Genomic DNA, 16169 nt, shown 5'->3' on the forward strand with positions numbered 1-16169 from the left:
AATCTCAATGATTTTTATTTCGAGTCAACATTGTTACTCACCCAACCTTACCAACCTCATTTATTACCTCTTCCAAACAATTTAATTTATTCTTAACAAAATGATGCTAGCTTTCTCAGATCACTAAATATTTAGTGATTACATCCTTGATGAAAGGATATAATGTTTGCTACCATCCCTCTATGTTTTCGTATTTCCCACCAATTCGTCCCACCCCCCCACAACAAAACCCAATCAGTCATTATATCTTCTTCTTTGGCTTGGCTTCGCGGCCGAAGATTTATGGAGGGGGTAAATGTCCACGTCAGCTGCAGGCTCATTTGTGGCTGACAAGTCCGATGGGGGACAGGCAGACACAGTTGCAGCGGTTGCAGGGGAAAATTAGTTGGTTGGGGTTGGGTGTTGGGTTTTTCCTCCTTTGTCTTTTGTCAATGAGGTGGGCTCTGCGGTCTTCTTCAAAGGAGGTTGCTGCCCGCCAAGATGCACGGTTTGAGGTGATATCAGCCCACTGGCGGTGGTCAATGGGGCAGGCACCAAGAGATTTCTTTAGGCAGTCCTTGTACCTCTTCTTTGGTGCACCTCTGTCACGGTGGCCAGTGGAGAGCTCGCCATATAACACGATCTTGGGAAGGCGATGGTCCTCCATTCTGGAGACGTGACCCACCCAGCGCAGCTGGATCTTCAGCAGCATGGACTCGATGCTGTCGGCCTCTGCCATCTCGAGTACTTCGATGTTAGGGATGAAGGCGCTCCAATGGATGTTGAGGATGGAGCGGAGACAACGCTGGTGGAAGCGTTCTAGGAGCCGTAGGTGATGCCGGTAGAGGACCCATGATTCGGAGCCGAACAGGAGTGTGGGTATGACAATGGCTCTGTATACGCTTATCTTTGTGAGGTTTTTCAGTTGGTTGTTTTTCCAGACTCTTTTGTGTAGTCTTCCAAAGGCGCTATTTACCTTGGCGAGTCTGTTGTCTATCTCGTTGTCGATCCTTGCATCTGATGAAATGGTGCAGCCGAGATAGGTAAACTGGTTGACCGTTTTGAGTTTTGTGTGCCCGATGGAGATGTGGGGGGGGGGGGGGGGCTGGTAGTCATGGTGGGGAGCTGGCTGATGGAGGACCTCCGTTTTCTTCAAGCTGACTTCCAGGCCAAACATTTTGGCAGTTTCCGCAAAACAGGACGTCAAGCGTTGAAGAGCTGGCTCTGAATGGGCAACTAAAGCGGCATCGTCTGCAAAGAGTAGTTCACGGACAAGTTTCTCTTGTGTCTTGGTGTGAGCTTGCAGGCGCCTCAGATTGAAGAGACTGCCATCCGTGCGGTACTGGATGTAAACATTATATAACACTGATAGTATTACTTAAATGTAGGTATCAATTTCAAATGTCAAAAGTAACAAAACTACAAACAATTTAAAAGTTACATTTTCTAGATTTAGCATGTGCAAATTTGTTGATGATACTGGAAATATCTATTTTACACACAAGTTCATGTTCAATGCTTATTAGAGTGAGATTGTTCAATCTGTTTTGACCCATGATGCTCCCTATTTCATTTTTAATCCCGTTCAGTTTTGCAAATGAGCGTTCTCCACTTCATTTGGTAACCATAAGCGACAAATAGATGCACAAGGGAATTTCTACATTTGGAAAACAACACTCCAAAGATAAAGAATTGTCAGTTATCAAATGGTAAAACTATAACTTTACAAGGTCTTGTTTGGCGTCAATATGGGAAGCAAAATCATTTTTAAGTAGTTCGGCAAACTGCACAAATTCTTCACAAAGACTTTCTCCCAGATCTTCCAAATGTGATTTGATAACCTCTACAATCTCTTCAGGTGTAAATGACTGTAACTGATGAAGAATCCAAATGCACATTTGATAAGCCTTCTGGCGTTTTGACAGGGCAGAAAGCAAGCTATCAATAATGGCAAGAAATGCTCGGCTTTTAAACTTCTGAGCAAGTGTTTGAGGTTCAACAAGTGGATCAAGAGTGCTGGAATCACTGAAATCATCATACAGACGATTTTGCTTGTGTTCTCTTCGAGTTTGTTGTTGATAATCTTCACACTCAGTCAGATCCTTGGCTTTTTGCTCAATGTCTGATAAAGTAGCTTGAATATATCCATGCAAGGATTCATAGAGTATACAAGCTGTGTTCGAGTCTTGGACAGAAGATTGCAAAGAAGCACTGGTCATTTGAAAATGCTGTAATACTTGATCCCACAATATGACCATTATTCTCATTTCCATCTTCATCGAGATTGAAAGTAGTCCATGACTTATTGGCGACACTCAGCCTTTTGATCATTGTTTTTTTTGAAAATTCATCCAAGACTTGTTTTATTGCAGAAAACCTGTGTAAAAGTGCTTTTGTTGCATCTGCATGAGCTGACCACCTGGTATCTGACATTTTTTTCATAACAGGCAAATGAGCACCACCATCAGATAATGCAATGAAAAGGAGATCCCACCAAAAGGTAGAAGCAGAAAAAAATGTGTACAAGTTTCTTACAAATTCAAAGAAAATTAATGCTTCTTGACAATTCAGCAGCACATTTTCCAACCAAATTTAGTGTTTGTGCAAAACATGGAATGTAATCCGCAAACTCATTCAGCTCTTTAATTGTGTTTGTAAGCCACGATACTTGCCACTCATTGTCATAACTTTGACCACAGCAGCAATCTATATCAATGCCGTTTTCCTTTAAAAAGTCAACTGTGATCTTCCTTATCCAAAAACTTTACAAATCTTTCAACTGCTCCAGATGGCAATACCTAGCGCACAGTCAAAGTCAACTGGTCCACATGAGATATAGCTGGAGTAAAATCCAATTAAACAATAATACTTGCATTTCTTCACTTCACAAATAATGTGATCCAGTATGCTGGATCCAATCAGATTGATGAATTCCTCATGTGTTCTTTTAGAAAAGTATGATTTATGTCCCCTTCCTTTGTTTGCATAAGTATTTATATGCTCTGCCAGGAAAGGGTCAAACTTAGCCAGTAATTCTAACAACCCCAAGTAATTTCCATTATGAGGAGACCCAACAATTTCACCACTACCATGAAATGAAAGGCCTTGTTCTGCTAAAAACTTTACAACTTCTAGAACTGTGCCCCAATACTCTCCATTTCTTTCACAAGTTGGGAATCGACACGTAAACCTTTGCTTTGGCGCATCAACAGGGAAATTAAAGCTTGTCTATGTGAAGAACTTTCTTCATGTCGACATAATAGATTGCTTGCATTTTTTCCAGTCATTAAACCCCTCTTGGGTAAGCTTCGATGAACATCCTGAAATCATAACCTTGTATGGGAAATAGAATAGGCTTCCTTTGCTTTCTGAATAGCATAACCAATTACTTGCATGTTGCTTGTTTGTTGGTTTACGAATGTGTGAAATAAAACTTCTGACAGTGCCGAAGTTTCTTTTCATTGTCGTATAATCGCATGGATTAAGAGAAGTCACCATTAGCACATTAACATTCATCACTTCCCTTGGCTATCCATTATTCACAGTCACCATCATCTAGATTCTTTTCACTTGTTCTTTTGCATTCAATGAATGCTGGCTGTGGCTCTTTGCCTTCTGCCGCACTGGTACTCATTGTTCCTATAGTTCCAGCTTCAGCTGTTATACCACCATCTCCATGAACATCAAAATAACAACTTAAACCTTAAACTGTTTAAGGTTAGCGATTTTAGCCAATTATCACCTTTAATTGGGGTGATTAACACAGACTATGGAATTGTGGGATCTCATAGCCACTGCACAAGATGAAAATGAAAATGTTGAAGTTAAGCACCCAGTCAGTCGTTCATAATTCATAGCACATAAAGTAATAGAGCAAGTCAGCAAGCATTTAGCACATGACCCATATGAAGGAATATGCTACTTTTGCTGCTCAGTTAATCTGGCACTGATCTTAGTCTGCCCAGCCAATCTTCCTCCCAACCCTGGTGTGCAAAACTGAGGTAAATTCACCTGTGCCCTGCCCCTGAGAAACTCCCCTGCCAGATTTGACTGTAAAAATCATGAAATAGAATGTTGAAAAATGTAACGTGATAGAAGGAATAAAAGGGCAGACTATTATTTGGAATGGGAGATGCAAAGGGACTTGGGAGTCCTCTTGCAGGATACCCTAAAGGTTAACCTCCAGCTTGAGTTGGTGGTGAAGAAAGCAAATGGAATGTTGGCATTCATTTGTAGAGGAATAATATGCAAGATTAGGAATGTAATGTTGAGCCTCCATAAGGTACTGGTGAGGCTTGGAACTTGGGGTACAATTTCAGGAAGGATGGGCTGGCATTGGAGAGAGTTCAGAGAAGATTTACAGGAATGATTCATAAAATGTAGAATACGAGGAATGTTTGATGGTTCTTGGACTGTACTCCTTGGAGTTCAAAAGAATGAGGTGGGGGGGACTTCAGAAGCATTTTGAATGTTGAAATCTCTGGACAGAGTAGATGTGGCAAAGTTGTTTTCCATGATAGAGAATCAAGGGCAACAAGGCGCAACTTCAGAATTGAAGGGCACCCATTTAAAATAGAGACGTGAGGAATTTCTGTAGCCAGAGAGTAGTGAACCTCTGGAATTTGCTGCCACGGAAAATTATGGAGGTTGTTATTGGATGTATTTAAGGCAGAGATTGATCAGTACCTGAATAGTAATAGTATCAAAGGTTAAAGGGGAGAAGGCAGGAGATTAGGGCTGAGTAGGAGAATGAATCAGCTCATGATGGAAAGGACTTGATAGGTTGAATGGCCTATTTTTGCTCCAGATCCTATGGTCTTACAAAGAGAAACAGAGTTAGTATTTCAGATTGATGATCTTTCATTGAAATTTAAAAAGTGAGAAAATAAGTTTTCAAATAAAACAATGGCAGAGAGAGAGGGAGAAGTGGAGAAAACAAAATGATAGGGAGGAGGCCAAGGCTGGTGGGGGTGACAGAGATGCTGGTGCTGGCCAGAGAGAAGGCTGAATGTTAGACTCCACTGCTCTGTCTGCAGGAATGAAAATGGGGAGATAGAGAAGAAACAGTGCTGGAACTGTGAAGTATAAAATAGAGCAGTTGTTGGATATCTGAACAAAATATGGAAAATGTGTTAATGATGTGATTGAAATTGTCCCATTACAAGTGTTCATCTCCCCTGGCCAAAAAGTTATTGTGATGGTTAGGTGTACAAGAGTATTGAGGAGAAATTTTGACATTGATTTTTTTTCCCCTTGTTTGGAAAATCTCCACATCTCCCTAGCTTGGTACTACTTCCTGATGCCACATGTATGGGGCACAAGCTATTTAAACTGGAGGTCTATTGCCCAGTAGCACTCACATTACCTGTGGAAATGCTTTGAAAGGTTGGTCATGGCCAGAATTAATTCATACCTAAGTACAGGTACAAACACTCCACAGTAGATGCAATCTCACTGGTGGTCCACTCAGCCATGGATTACTTTTCATCAATTACAGTTCAGCTTTCAACATCATCGTCTCCTCAGTACTGGTCAGCAAATTTCAAAACCTGGGCCACTGCATCCCCCCCCCCCCCCCCTCTGCAATTACCAAAGTACCATAGTCTTGCATTCAATGTTAGCAAAACTAAGGAACTGATTGTGGACTTTTGGAAGGGGAAACTAGGAGAACACAAACCAGTCTTTATCACGTGGTCAGTAGTGGAAAGGATAAAGAACTTCAAATTCCTGGATGTCAATTTCTCTGAAGATCTGTCCTGGGGGCTTCTTGTCAATTTAATCATGAAGAAGGCTCGCCAGCAGCTATATTTTGTTAGGGGGATTGAGAGGATTTGGTTTATCTCCAAAGATTCTTGCAAATTTCTTTAAGTATACTGTTGAGATATACAGTTTTTAATTTCTGTATGCCATCTGTCCAACCTTATAAAGATGACTTATAATTTAAGGAATCAACCTGAGAATTTAGATGATTTGGAAACCATAGATGGATTTCATCAGTAAGAGTCCTTCCACATGGTCTATAACACCTGCTCCTCCCAATTAATATGTACAGGATAGATTAATATGTTTGGAATATATGAATAGTGAATGATAAATAAATTCAGGTGTTTTCTCTCTTTTTTTCTTTGGGAGAGGGGGATAAAAAGAAAAAATGTATATATAATTTTGTATCTCTTTTATTATATTGTAATGTTATGTGATGAACAATTTATATGTATGTATTGATGCAAATGGAAAATAAAATATGCCAAAAAAAAAATACTGTGGAGAGCATTCTGACTGGTGGCAACACTTCTGATGTGGAGGTGCCAATGCACAGGACAGGAAAAGGAAAATCCTGCTACCATCAAGAAAAAGGTACAGGAGCCTGAAGATGAGCACTCCGTGGCACAAGGACAGCTTCTTCCCCTCTGCCATCAAATTTATGAATGAACAACGAACCTCAGACAAAACCTCACTTTCTCCATTTTTTGCACAAATTTATTTTTTAATGCAATTTATATCAATGTTTGCTCCTGTGACGCGGCTGCAAAACGACACATTTTGTGAAATATTCATGACAATAAGTTCTGACTCTGCTTTATCACTTTATGCAGGCAAACATAAGAACACACAGCAGGGGCAGCTCCTCCAACTTGCTCCACCAGTCAACAGGATCAGACCTGATCTGATCTGAGCCTCAATTCCACTTTGTCAGCCAAACCATTATTTTCTTTAATTTCCTTATCGTTCAAAATAAACCTTTATCCTTTTTGCATGTACTTTATTGACACTGCCTCCACAGCTCTCCAGTCTCTAGAATGGGAAGGATTTGCAACCCTCTGAGAGAAGAAATTCCTCTTCATCTCTGCCTTAAGAGGGGGACCCATCATCCTAATGCTAGATCCTCTGCTTTGAGATGAGGGGAACTGGTATCCACTCCATCACCTTCATAATGGATTTTTGTTTCAATGCGATCACTTATGACTCTTCAAGTCCAGAGAACACAAGATCGATCTGCTTAGACTCTCCTCACAAGGCTCTTTCCAATCTAAGGCAAATATATCTTTGTTATATGAGGATGTGCTGCACTTCACATCCATTCTTATCAAAGCCCTGGTCCTACCATACTCCAAACTCTTGCAGTGATGTTCTTTATTTCTTGTGTGAGGACAATGAGATCTAATTGAAGTTTGGACTCCAGCCCATGAACTCTGGTTTGGGGAAACCTCATTTCTTTTTGCCAGCACCTGTTTGTTGCAACTGTAATTCATCAACAGCATCACCACTTCTGTTTTGCCTGATCATTTTTAAATAATCAATATACCTAGGTGTTAACATTTTGAGGGTTTATTAGTCAGTTTTTAATTCAGCTAATAACCTTTAAATTTAGGCATTCTGCACATTAACAGGTCCCTTTGGCCCACATGCCCATGCTGTCCAATTACATTCAATTAATTCACCTATGACCCCCGTTACGTTTTTTGAAGGGTGGGAGTATTTGATCTATCAGTCTTATCACTGCACTGAGTTTATTCACACTGAGATACACTATACAGAGGGAGATGGTATCAAAATACTTTTTGTAATTGTTTATACAGATATACCCAATTTTATGAAACTAGACCATTTATATGAAACCTTTCGTAAGCCAAAACGGCATGAAGTGAAGACCCATTCACTACTGTTGAAGGCTATTTTCGTGAAAGTGAAAACCCATTCAAATCCTTTCGTAAAAGTGAACACAAGTTTCTTCGTAAAAGCAAATGTTTGTAAAGCGAGTCGTAAAAGAGGGTATACCTCTGCATAGTTTTGGCTTTTTGGTTGAAATCATTTTTTTGTGTTTTTAGATGTTGATGAGTGCAGCATTAACAATGGAGGCTGTGAACACAGATGTGCAAACACGGTGGGAAGTTACCAGTGCTATTGTCAACCTGGCTATAAATTACATTGGAATAAAAAAGACTGTGTTGGTAAGAAACCATATGGAGCTGATTATTGCATTGGTCTTTTGTTTGTTAACCTTTAAATGGCATTAGAAACAGCAATGGGATCCTTGCTGGATGAATATCAGATCTGTTCATTCAGTTCATGGATCTTCATGTTATCTGTTTGCATTTTTAATTTTTAATGACCATTTAAGGGGAGAACAGGAGATACTTTTCACTGATTTCTTTGTGATTTTTCAGATCTTAACAATCATTCTTAGTGATTCCTTTCTTTCGCTCTTCCACATTTTCTCTCTGTGGGTTGCACCATTTTTCATGAGTTCACTCTTTTGTCATTTCTACAATTTATCATAGCTTTTTTTGGACTTGTACTGGCATTAGAAGATGGTTAGCATAAGATGAAATTTGCCACCATTTCCACTTGTCATGGCGATTCGATTTGAGTGTAATTTGGAAGCAGTGTAAAGTTATCTTAAAAGCTAATAGTCTTATCCATGAAATTAGCTTTTTTCCCCATGAGTGTGTTATCTTTTTATCCTCTTTAGAAGCAGAGAAGCTCCAATCGACAAAAGTGTCAGCCAAAGCACTGCTTAACTGCAGTAAAAGAGGCGGAGCTGATATGTGCTCTTTGAGCTGTCTATCAAATGTGTACTTTGCTGCGGGTGAGTTTATTCAATAGATGTTCAAGCATTAATACCAATATTTCAACCTCTATAACTATACTAAAAATGGATTCTAATTACCACAAGCATTCAACAAATATTTTTTTTCAGGAATCATATTTCTACAATGCAGAAACTTAAAAAATGATTCTATTTGCAAAATATGACTTTGAGGTTTCCAAGTTACAGAGTTCCTACTTGGCATTTAAATATTTAAATTTAGATTTAGACATACTTACAGGCGTACAGCATGGTAACAGGCCATTTCAGCCCATGAGCCTGTGCCGCCCTATTACACCTAATTGATGCACAACTCCTGGTACGTTTTGAACAGTGGGAGGAAACCGGAGCACCAGGAGGAAACCCACGCAGATGCAGGGAGAATGTATAAACTCCCTACAAACAGCCTTGGATTTGAACCCCAGTCCCAATCGCTGGCGCTGCAACAGCGTTGTACTAACCACTATGCTAACCGTATTATTGGTAATAGTGGTAAGTGGAATTGCTGAAACCAGTTACAGTGTATTTTTTGCAATCCTTTATGCTAAGTTTAAGGTTCGGTTTCATTGGAACAAGCTCTCCCCTTAACAATGGGCAAGAACTCAGATCAAAATAGCAAACTCTGCTTTTGGTGCAGATCAAGGAATCCTCTCTCAATTCTTTCTATTTTCTAAAGGGGATATACATTTTGTTCTTTCATTCTAAAGTTATTCAATTTACTGTGAACCTGGCCAGAATATGCTTATAAAAAGAACCCTTATAGATATTTGTAGTTCTTTTTCAGTGATATAAAATGAGATTACTCCAAAACAAAAGACTGAACCTTTCTAACATTTAAAAAAAGTGATTAACCCATTTTGAGATTGATGAATAAAACAATTCCAGATTGCAATTCCAGTGTGTCTCATAAATGTGAATGGATGAGGACAGGGAGTAGGCATGTCTATATGGACTTCAGCAAGGCCTTTGACAAGGGTGCATAGTCTGAAGGTCAGAAACGTGGTGAACTGGCCAATTGGATGCAGAACTGGCTTGATGATAGAGATGGTAGTGGAGGGTTGTTGTTTGGATTGGAGGCCTGTAACCAGTGGTGTACCACAGAGATCAAAACTTATCATCTATCTTAACAACTTGGATGACAAAATGGTTAGCGTGATTAGTAAGTTTGCAGGTAATACCAAAATTGGTGGTATAGTGGACAATGAAGAAGGTTACCTTAGATTACAACAGGACTGAGGTGATCTTGGAAAATGGGACAACAAACAACAGATGGAATTTATTTCAGACACATAAGAGATGTTGAAATTTTGTAGGTTATACCAGAGCAGGACTTGCATGGTGAATGGCAGGGGTCTGGAGAGAATTGTACAGGCATAGTTCCATGAAAGTGGTGAGACAGGTAGGTAGGATGGTGAAGAAGGTGTTGATGCACTTGCCTTATTCAGTGAAGACATTGAGTACAGGAGCAGGGATACTATCTTACAAATATACAAGATGTTGGTGAAACCACACTTGGAGTATTAAGCATGGTTATGGTTACCCAACTAGTGTGGAAAATATTTATGAGAATGGTGCTTGGACAGGTAGGATTGAATTTGATAGATGGGATTTTTCTCCATGGAACGTAGGAGGCTAAGGGGCAAGGGACATATCTTAGAGCTTTACAAAGTCCTGATGGGCATTGATAGGGTAAATATTCAGTAATTTTTCCAGCACAGGAGAATATATTGATGAAAGGGCATTGATTTAAGATGAAGAGAGATAGATTTAAAAAGGACCTTCTTCACAAAGAGGATGGTCGGTATCCGGAATGAGTTACCAGAGGGAATGATAATATTTAAAATACACTTAGAGAGGTACATGGAGAAGAAAGGTTTAGAGGGACACAGGCCAAATGCAAGCAAGTGTGTCTATCTTGGTTAGCATAGACATGTTGGGCAAATGCCCTATTTCTGTGCTGTAGTACTCTATGACAATGACAAATAGCTCTTATATATAAGTAAGAGACACATAGGAGAGGGCAGATGCTGGAATCCGGAGCAACAAATAATCTGCTGGAGGAACAGTAGGTTGAGCGGTGAGTTCCTCCAGCAAATTGTTTGCTTAATGTGTAAATAAGCTGTTTTAAATGGAAGTAAGGAAGGTAAATTTCTACAATCTACGAAGCTGCTGAATTTCACTGGCTTGTTGAAGATTTTATATTTGTAGTTGTCCAACTGAAGCTTAAGACCAACCTAACCTGCAGATTTTTAAATCTGAAGTGACCCACCCCCCCCCCCCCCCCAACTCCAGGATTCAGATTTCAGAACAAGTGAAATGAGAAATTTTGTGTCACACAATTGTAGCTACTGCTGAGATTTTGATTGTCTTTATGCTATGGAAGCATGATACCCTCGGTATAAATTCTCAGCATTTTGCATTTTGACATAATCATTAAAGCTTCTTTATCATGTATGTGTTAAATCAAAGCGTTTGAGTTTGTGAAAGATCTGGGACTGCTTGCCTACAGATGCACAAAGTTTCTTACATGAACCTGACTGATTAATTCCATTTATTCTGTCCTACTCTTCTTTTCTGGGACATTCCAGTGCATTGTGACTCATTGCACATAGTTCATATTTCAGGTCTGAAACAACACCTTCTGGTCTGAGGATCTCAGACCTGAAATATTAACTGTTTCTCTTTCCAAAGATGCTGCCTCATCTGTTGAAAGTTTCTAACCTTTTTTATTTTTATTTTAAATGTCAAGGATCTTACTGTGCCCCTACTATTCTTGCTTAATGAGAGTTTTATTGATTGAACTAATTGATTTTGAATATCCTGTATTTGACAGAGTCTGAAGATTCTTACACAATTAGATGTGGCATGTCTTCTCAATGTCAGCACCTTGGGCAGAATGTGCAAAATGCAACACACTGTCCAGGTAAGTGATAGGAAGATTTCACGTGGCTGGTGCTTGTTTCTTTGATGTTGCTCTTCGACAGTGATGTTTGATGATATGTGTGTTATGTCTGGTTGTGTGTCCGCATGTTTTGCACCGAGAACGCTCTTTTGTCAGGTTGTTCTTGTGCAATCAGATGATAATAAACATGAACTTGAATGAGATTTTGCTCTGATCAGGCAGCAGAGCTTCAATGAAAGATTAGTGGAACCCCTAGGTATATGTTAGAAACAGGAAAAATTCAAATCACCTAGGTTAAAGTGCTTCATATGTACGTTTACTTTAAATGCCAGCTATAGTTTTGTCATCTTTCTCCTCTTAAGTTGAGAATGCTGACATGTGCTTGTTATCATATCACAATGCCTTTTTACTGTTAGTAGTTTGTAAATGTGTGCATAATGAGCAGTGCTCTGCATCAGGAGGCAGACACCGCAGACCTCAGGCTTGCGTGCACTTTCGGCAAACGCGATGTGAGCGTTGATTGAGCGACTAGAGGAGAAGTACGACTACACCTATATGTTATAATGTTGTACTTAGTACTTGTAGATAATATAACATGCCTGAGTCGAGGCAGCCAGTTAGTTAAGTAATTAGTGGCACTCTTGATATGGGTGCGGTGCTGCTGGGCTGGGTCACTGGGTGATATTGAGAGGCCACCTCTCTGTGGCCTCTCAGTCAATCATAGTGGTCCCCACCAGAGTGCCTCTAATTACTTAAGCGTCTGCCTCCAGGTGCTCTCTGTGGCGAGGTGAGCTGCTTTTCAACCCGGGCTCCAACCCAATCATCCTTAATTTCTCCACCTTCCCTCCAAACTATTAGATTTTTAACATCCAATTCGGTCAAAGTCCAACCAATTTTATGTTAAAAATCTAATAGTTTGGTGAGATGGTGGAGGATCATCCATTCGCAATCATCGCACTCATGGGACACGTCACACGGCGCAATTCCGCAAAAATAATGAAAATCTTCATCATGACATCGCCGGCTCACCGCCACTGGCTCCCAGAAACCTCCACACGCGTCATTCCCAGCAATGGTGTGACACTGACTCGGCCAACGCCCACACTACCGCCGACTTCTCCTGCTCAGGCGCAGGCACAGTAAGTAGAGACCAGGAAGCAGGCTCCTACCCTTAACTGAGTCGGCGCTGAAGTTTAGGGGCTTGGGCCCCCTTATCCTCTGGACCCCTAGAATTCAGCCTAATCAGCCTAATGGTTAATTCACCATTGGTTAACTTTCCAAATCTACTTTCATGTTAAAAACCCCATTATTATCATAACATTGTCCTTCTGACATGCCTTTTCTATTTCCAGTTTTATTTTGTAATCCACATCCCGGCTGCTGTTTGGGGCCTGTATATAACTGTCATTAGTGTCTTTTTACCTTTACCATTCCTTAACTAAATCCATAAGGATTCTACCTCTTCTGATCTTATATCCATTCTTTCCAATTATTTAATATTGTTGCTTACCGGCAGAGCCACGCCCACCTACCTATCCTTGCGATGCACCGTGTATCCTTGGATGTTCGGCTCCCAATGGAATCCATCCTTTAGCCACAACTCAATAATGGCTATTGCATTGTACCCTCAATCTTTAGCTGTACAGCAAGATCATCCACCTTGTTTCTAATGCTATGTAAATTTAAGTATAATATCTTCAGACCAGTTTTTGAATGTATTGTGTCTCTGTCATCCCTCCAGCTATTATTTTGTCTCATTGCCTACCTGCCATCCTTGCTGCACACTATCTTCGTTTTACGACTGTTTCGCCCTCTTTTGTCTTGAACCTCCCCTTATTACCCTAATTAAACTACAAAAAGATCTGACTGAATTATTAAAACACTTCTTTGTTGTACTACTGTTACTGTGAATATTTATTTTCTCTCTTTTATTATCTCTGCAAGGTAATTTAATGTATACTATTGGAGTTTTTTGTTATTCACATGATTACTATCCTTGTTTGTTACATGGGAGATCAGGATTCAGTGGGAGCATTTGGAGAAGTATCCATTTGTCTCCAGAATTAGATGTAACTCAAGGCAATCTGGTCCTGAACAGTTACAGACTGGCATCGACCTGACAATCCAGAATATTGCTCCATATATGTCCTGTTCACAAAAAGAAGACAGATTCAATCCAGCTACTTACTGGCTAATCGTATTCTCACAACTGTAAGCAAAACGATAGAAGGTGTTACCCGTAATGATACCAAGAGTGGGAATACATTTTACGGAAGGGCTGATGCGGTCAAGGAGGTGGTTCACCATTGCCTTCTTCAAGACAGATGGTGATGAGCTCTAAATGCTGGCCATGCCCAAAATAGCCTGATTTTAAAAATTAAATAATAAAAAAGTAATTCATGAGCACTTAGCCTTAACCTTATGGACATTTATACCATTAATGATTTGAATGTTCTCAGCCATTAACAATAGTGCTTTTACCTTCCAGTGCGAAGAGAATTTTAATTAAATGAGATATTTGAGATACATCAATGGCTACCAAATCCTCCTCTTGTACAGCCTGTTGAATAGCAATATTTCTGACTACGTACTGAAATGATAAAGCATTGTTACTCTGCCTTCCAGGGCTGAATGCTACAAAGCTGCCAACAATAAAGACAACAGCAACTTTTAAAATGAACACAGGAAGATGTGAGTTAAGAGGAATTAAAGAGAAGCTTAAATATAGTCTCCAGCAGGTCTCTACAGGTACTTGCTTTGCTTCTTTGGGGTCTGAGTTATTCGGGATTGTTACTTCAGCTGTTCTATAAAGCTAAAGCAAGAAAGCAATTGCTTCACATGTTCCTGCACCATCTATAAAATTTCAGTTTTGTCCTGGACACAAAGAACCAAAAAGGAAATAATTTTTTATTTGGAAAAAAAAAACCATGAAGATAATCAAAGCTGAGGTCTTTCTAAATTTAACTATTCTGTGCATCGGCATGTCTTAATTGATCCTCAAATTCTCAAAAATACTGCATTTTTTAATGCTTTTGGGAACATGATGCTTGTTTTTAGAGGGATAATGAGGTAAGTAAGTTAGAGGAGGAGATTCCAGTCTTTAGGACTTCGTCAGCTAAAGCCACAAATGAAGCAGTAATAAAATTTGGGAGTGATCAAGAGACCAAAGCTGAAGAATCATGGATGTCTCAGACAGATATTGGGCTACAGAAGATTATAGCGAAAGTTTGGGATGGAATCAGTAATTAAGGGTGAAAATTTTAAATGCACAAGTGAGGTGCTTGTCATACTGACTCAGATGACCTCAGTAGACTAACTGGACTGCAGTAATTAGTTCCTCCTTCTTTGATGAGAGAGCCTGCAGGCTGCTTCCAGCTGGCTCATTTGTTTCTAAAAGGAGAAGAGAGGATAGATTGGGTTTGGTTTCCCTGGAGCAGAGGAGGCCGAGGGATGCCCTGATAGAAATATCTAACATTTTAAGGGGGATAGAAATAGTAGATAGGAAAAATTATTTCTTCAAGGTGGAGGTGTCTAAGGGAAGAGGGCATAGGTTTAAACTGAGAGGTAAAAGATTTAGAGGAACTATCAGGGAGCATTTTTCACCCAGGAGGTGGTTGGATTTGAGAATGTATTACCCGAGGAGAAGGTGCAGGCAGATACTTTCAGAATACTTAACAAGCATCTAGACAAGGACTTGAATCACCAAAGCACAGAAGGTGATGTATCTTAATTGGGATTGTTAACAGTGGGTCGGTCTAAGGACCTGTTTCTGCACTGCCCAATTCAATGGCTCTACATTACCCCGATCTCCTGTGAAAGATGGAAGTAGATATTGGGTGAGGACAGGACCAACTATGACCAAGAGAACTCATTTCATGAAGCTGAATAATAGTTCTTGCTTCATAAATATGGGTATTGAGTACAAACGCAGAAAGTTATACAGTCTTTGGGTCTTCTACCCAATTTATCCATGCTGACCAAGTTGTCTATCTGAGCTAGTCCCATTTGCCGGCATTTGACCTACATTGCTCTAAATCTTACCTATCCATGAATCTGCCAATAGAGATACTGAGAACAAAAGCAGTGAAGTTATGGTGAACTTTTAAAATGCATGTCTGGCCTCCCATAAATACAGTAAAACCCTTGTTATCCAGAATTCAAGCAACCAGCAAAAAACATTGAGGAAAAGAAACAGGTAAAAAATATGGAAGTTTAAAATTGACCCACCACACCATTAGTTCACCAATCACACAACAAGCAATATCAAGCAACTGGAAAATACACTCATCTGGTGTCCCTAGAGGTGCCGGATGCCAGGGGTTTTACTGTATTGTGTCCATGTCATACAGATGAAGGAACTGAATCTGTGTCGTAATAGTACTCATCTTTGCTACTTCCTCTGGCGGAATATTTTGTAAACCTGTTTAGGTCACCACTATAAGATTGCATCCAGTTGCAGTCACCACACTTTTGGAAAGATCTCAATATCTTTGAGAATCTGCAGAGGAAATTTGACAGAATTGTTTCTAGAAATGAATGATTCAAGATGCATTGGAGTTGCTCTCTTTAGAGTATAGGAGAGATTAAGGCAAATTTAATAAAATAGTCAAAGAAAATAAACTATTCCATTAGCTAAGGTTATAGCGCCAGCCACCTGAGTTCGAATCCGGCGCTGTCTGTAAAGAGTTTGTACGTTCT

General features: G+C 39.9%; 1 protein-coding gene across 1 annotated transcript in view; it reads left to right on the top strand.

Moving 5' to 3' along the window:
- Positions 1–16169, top strand: part of scube2 (signal peptide, CUB domain, EGF-like 2) — a 101969-nt gene that overhangs the window by 56415 nt on the left and 29385 nt on the right. Inside the window, exons 11-14 of the mRNA XM_069913957.1 lie at positions 7809–7931; positions 8453–8569; positions 11403–11492; positions 14097–14219. Of these exons, the coding sequence (XP_069770058.1) occupies positions 7809–7931; positions 8453–8569; positions 11403–11492; positions 14097–14219 (453 nt within the window). The remainder of the gene's footprint in view (positions 1–7808; positions 7932–8452; positions 8570–11402; positions 11493–14096; positions 14220–16169) is intronic.

Source organism: Narcine bancroftii, chromosome 1, assembly GCF_036971445.1.
Source record: "Narcine bancroftii isolate sNarBan1 chromosome 1, sNarBan1.hap1, whole genome shotgun sequence".
NCBI classification, from domain to species: domain Eukaryota; kingdom Metazoa; phylum Chordata; class Chondrichthyes; order Torpediniformes; family Narcinidae; genus Narcine; species Narcine bancroftii.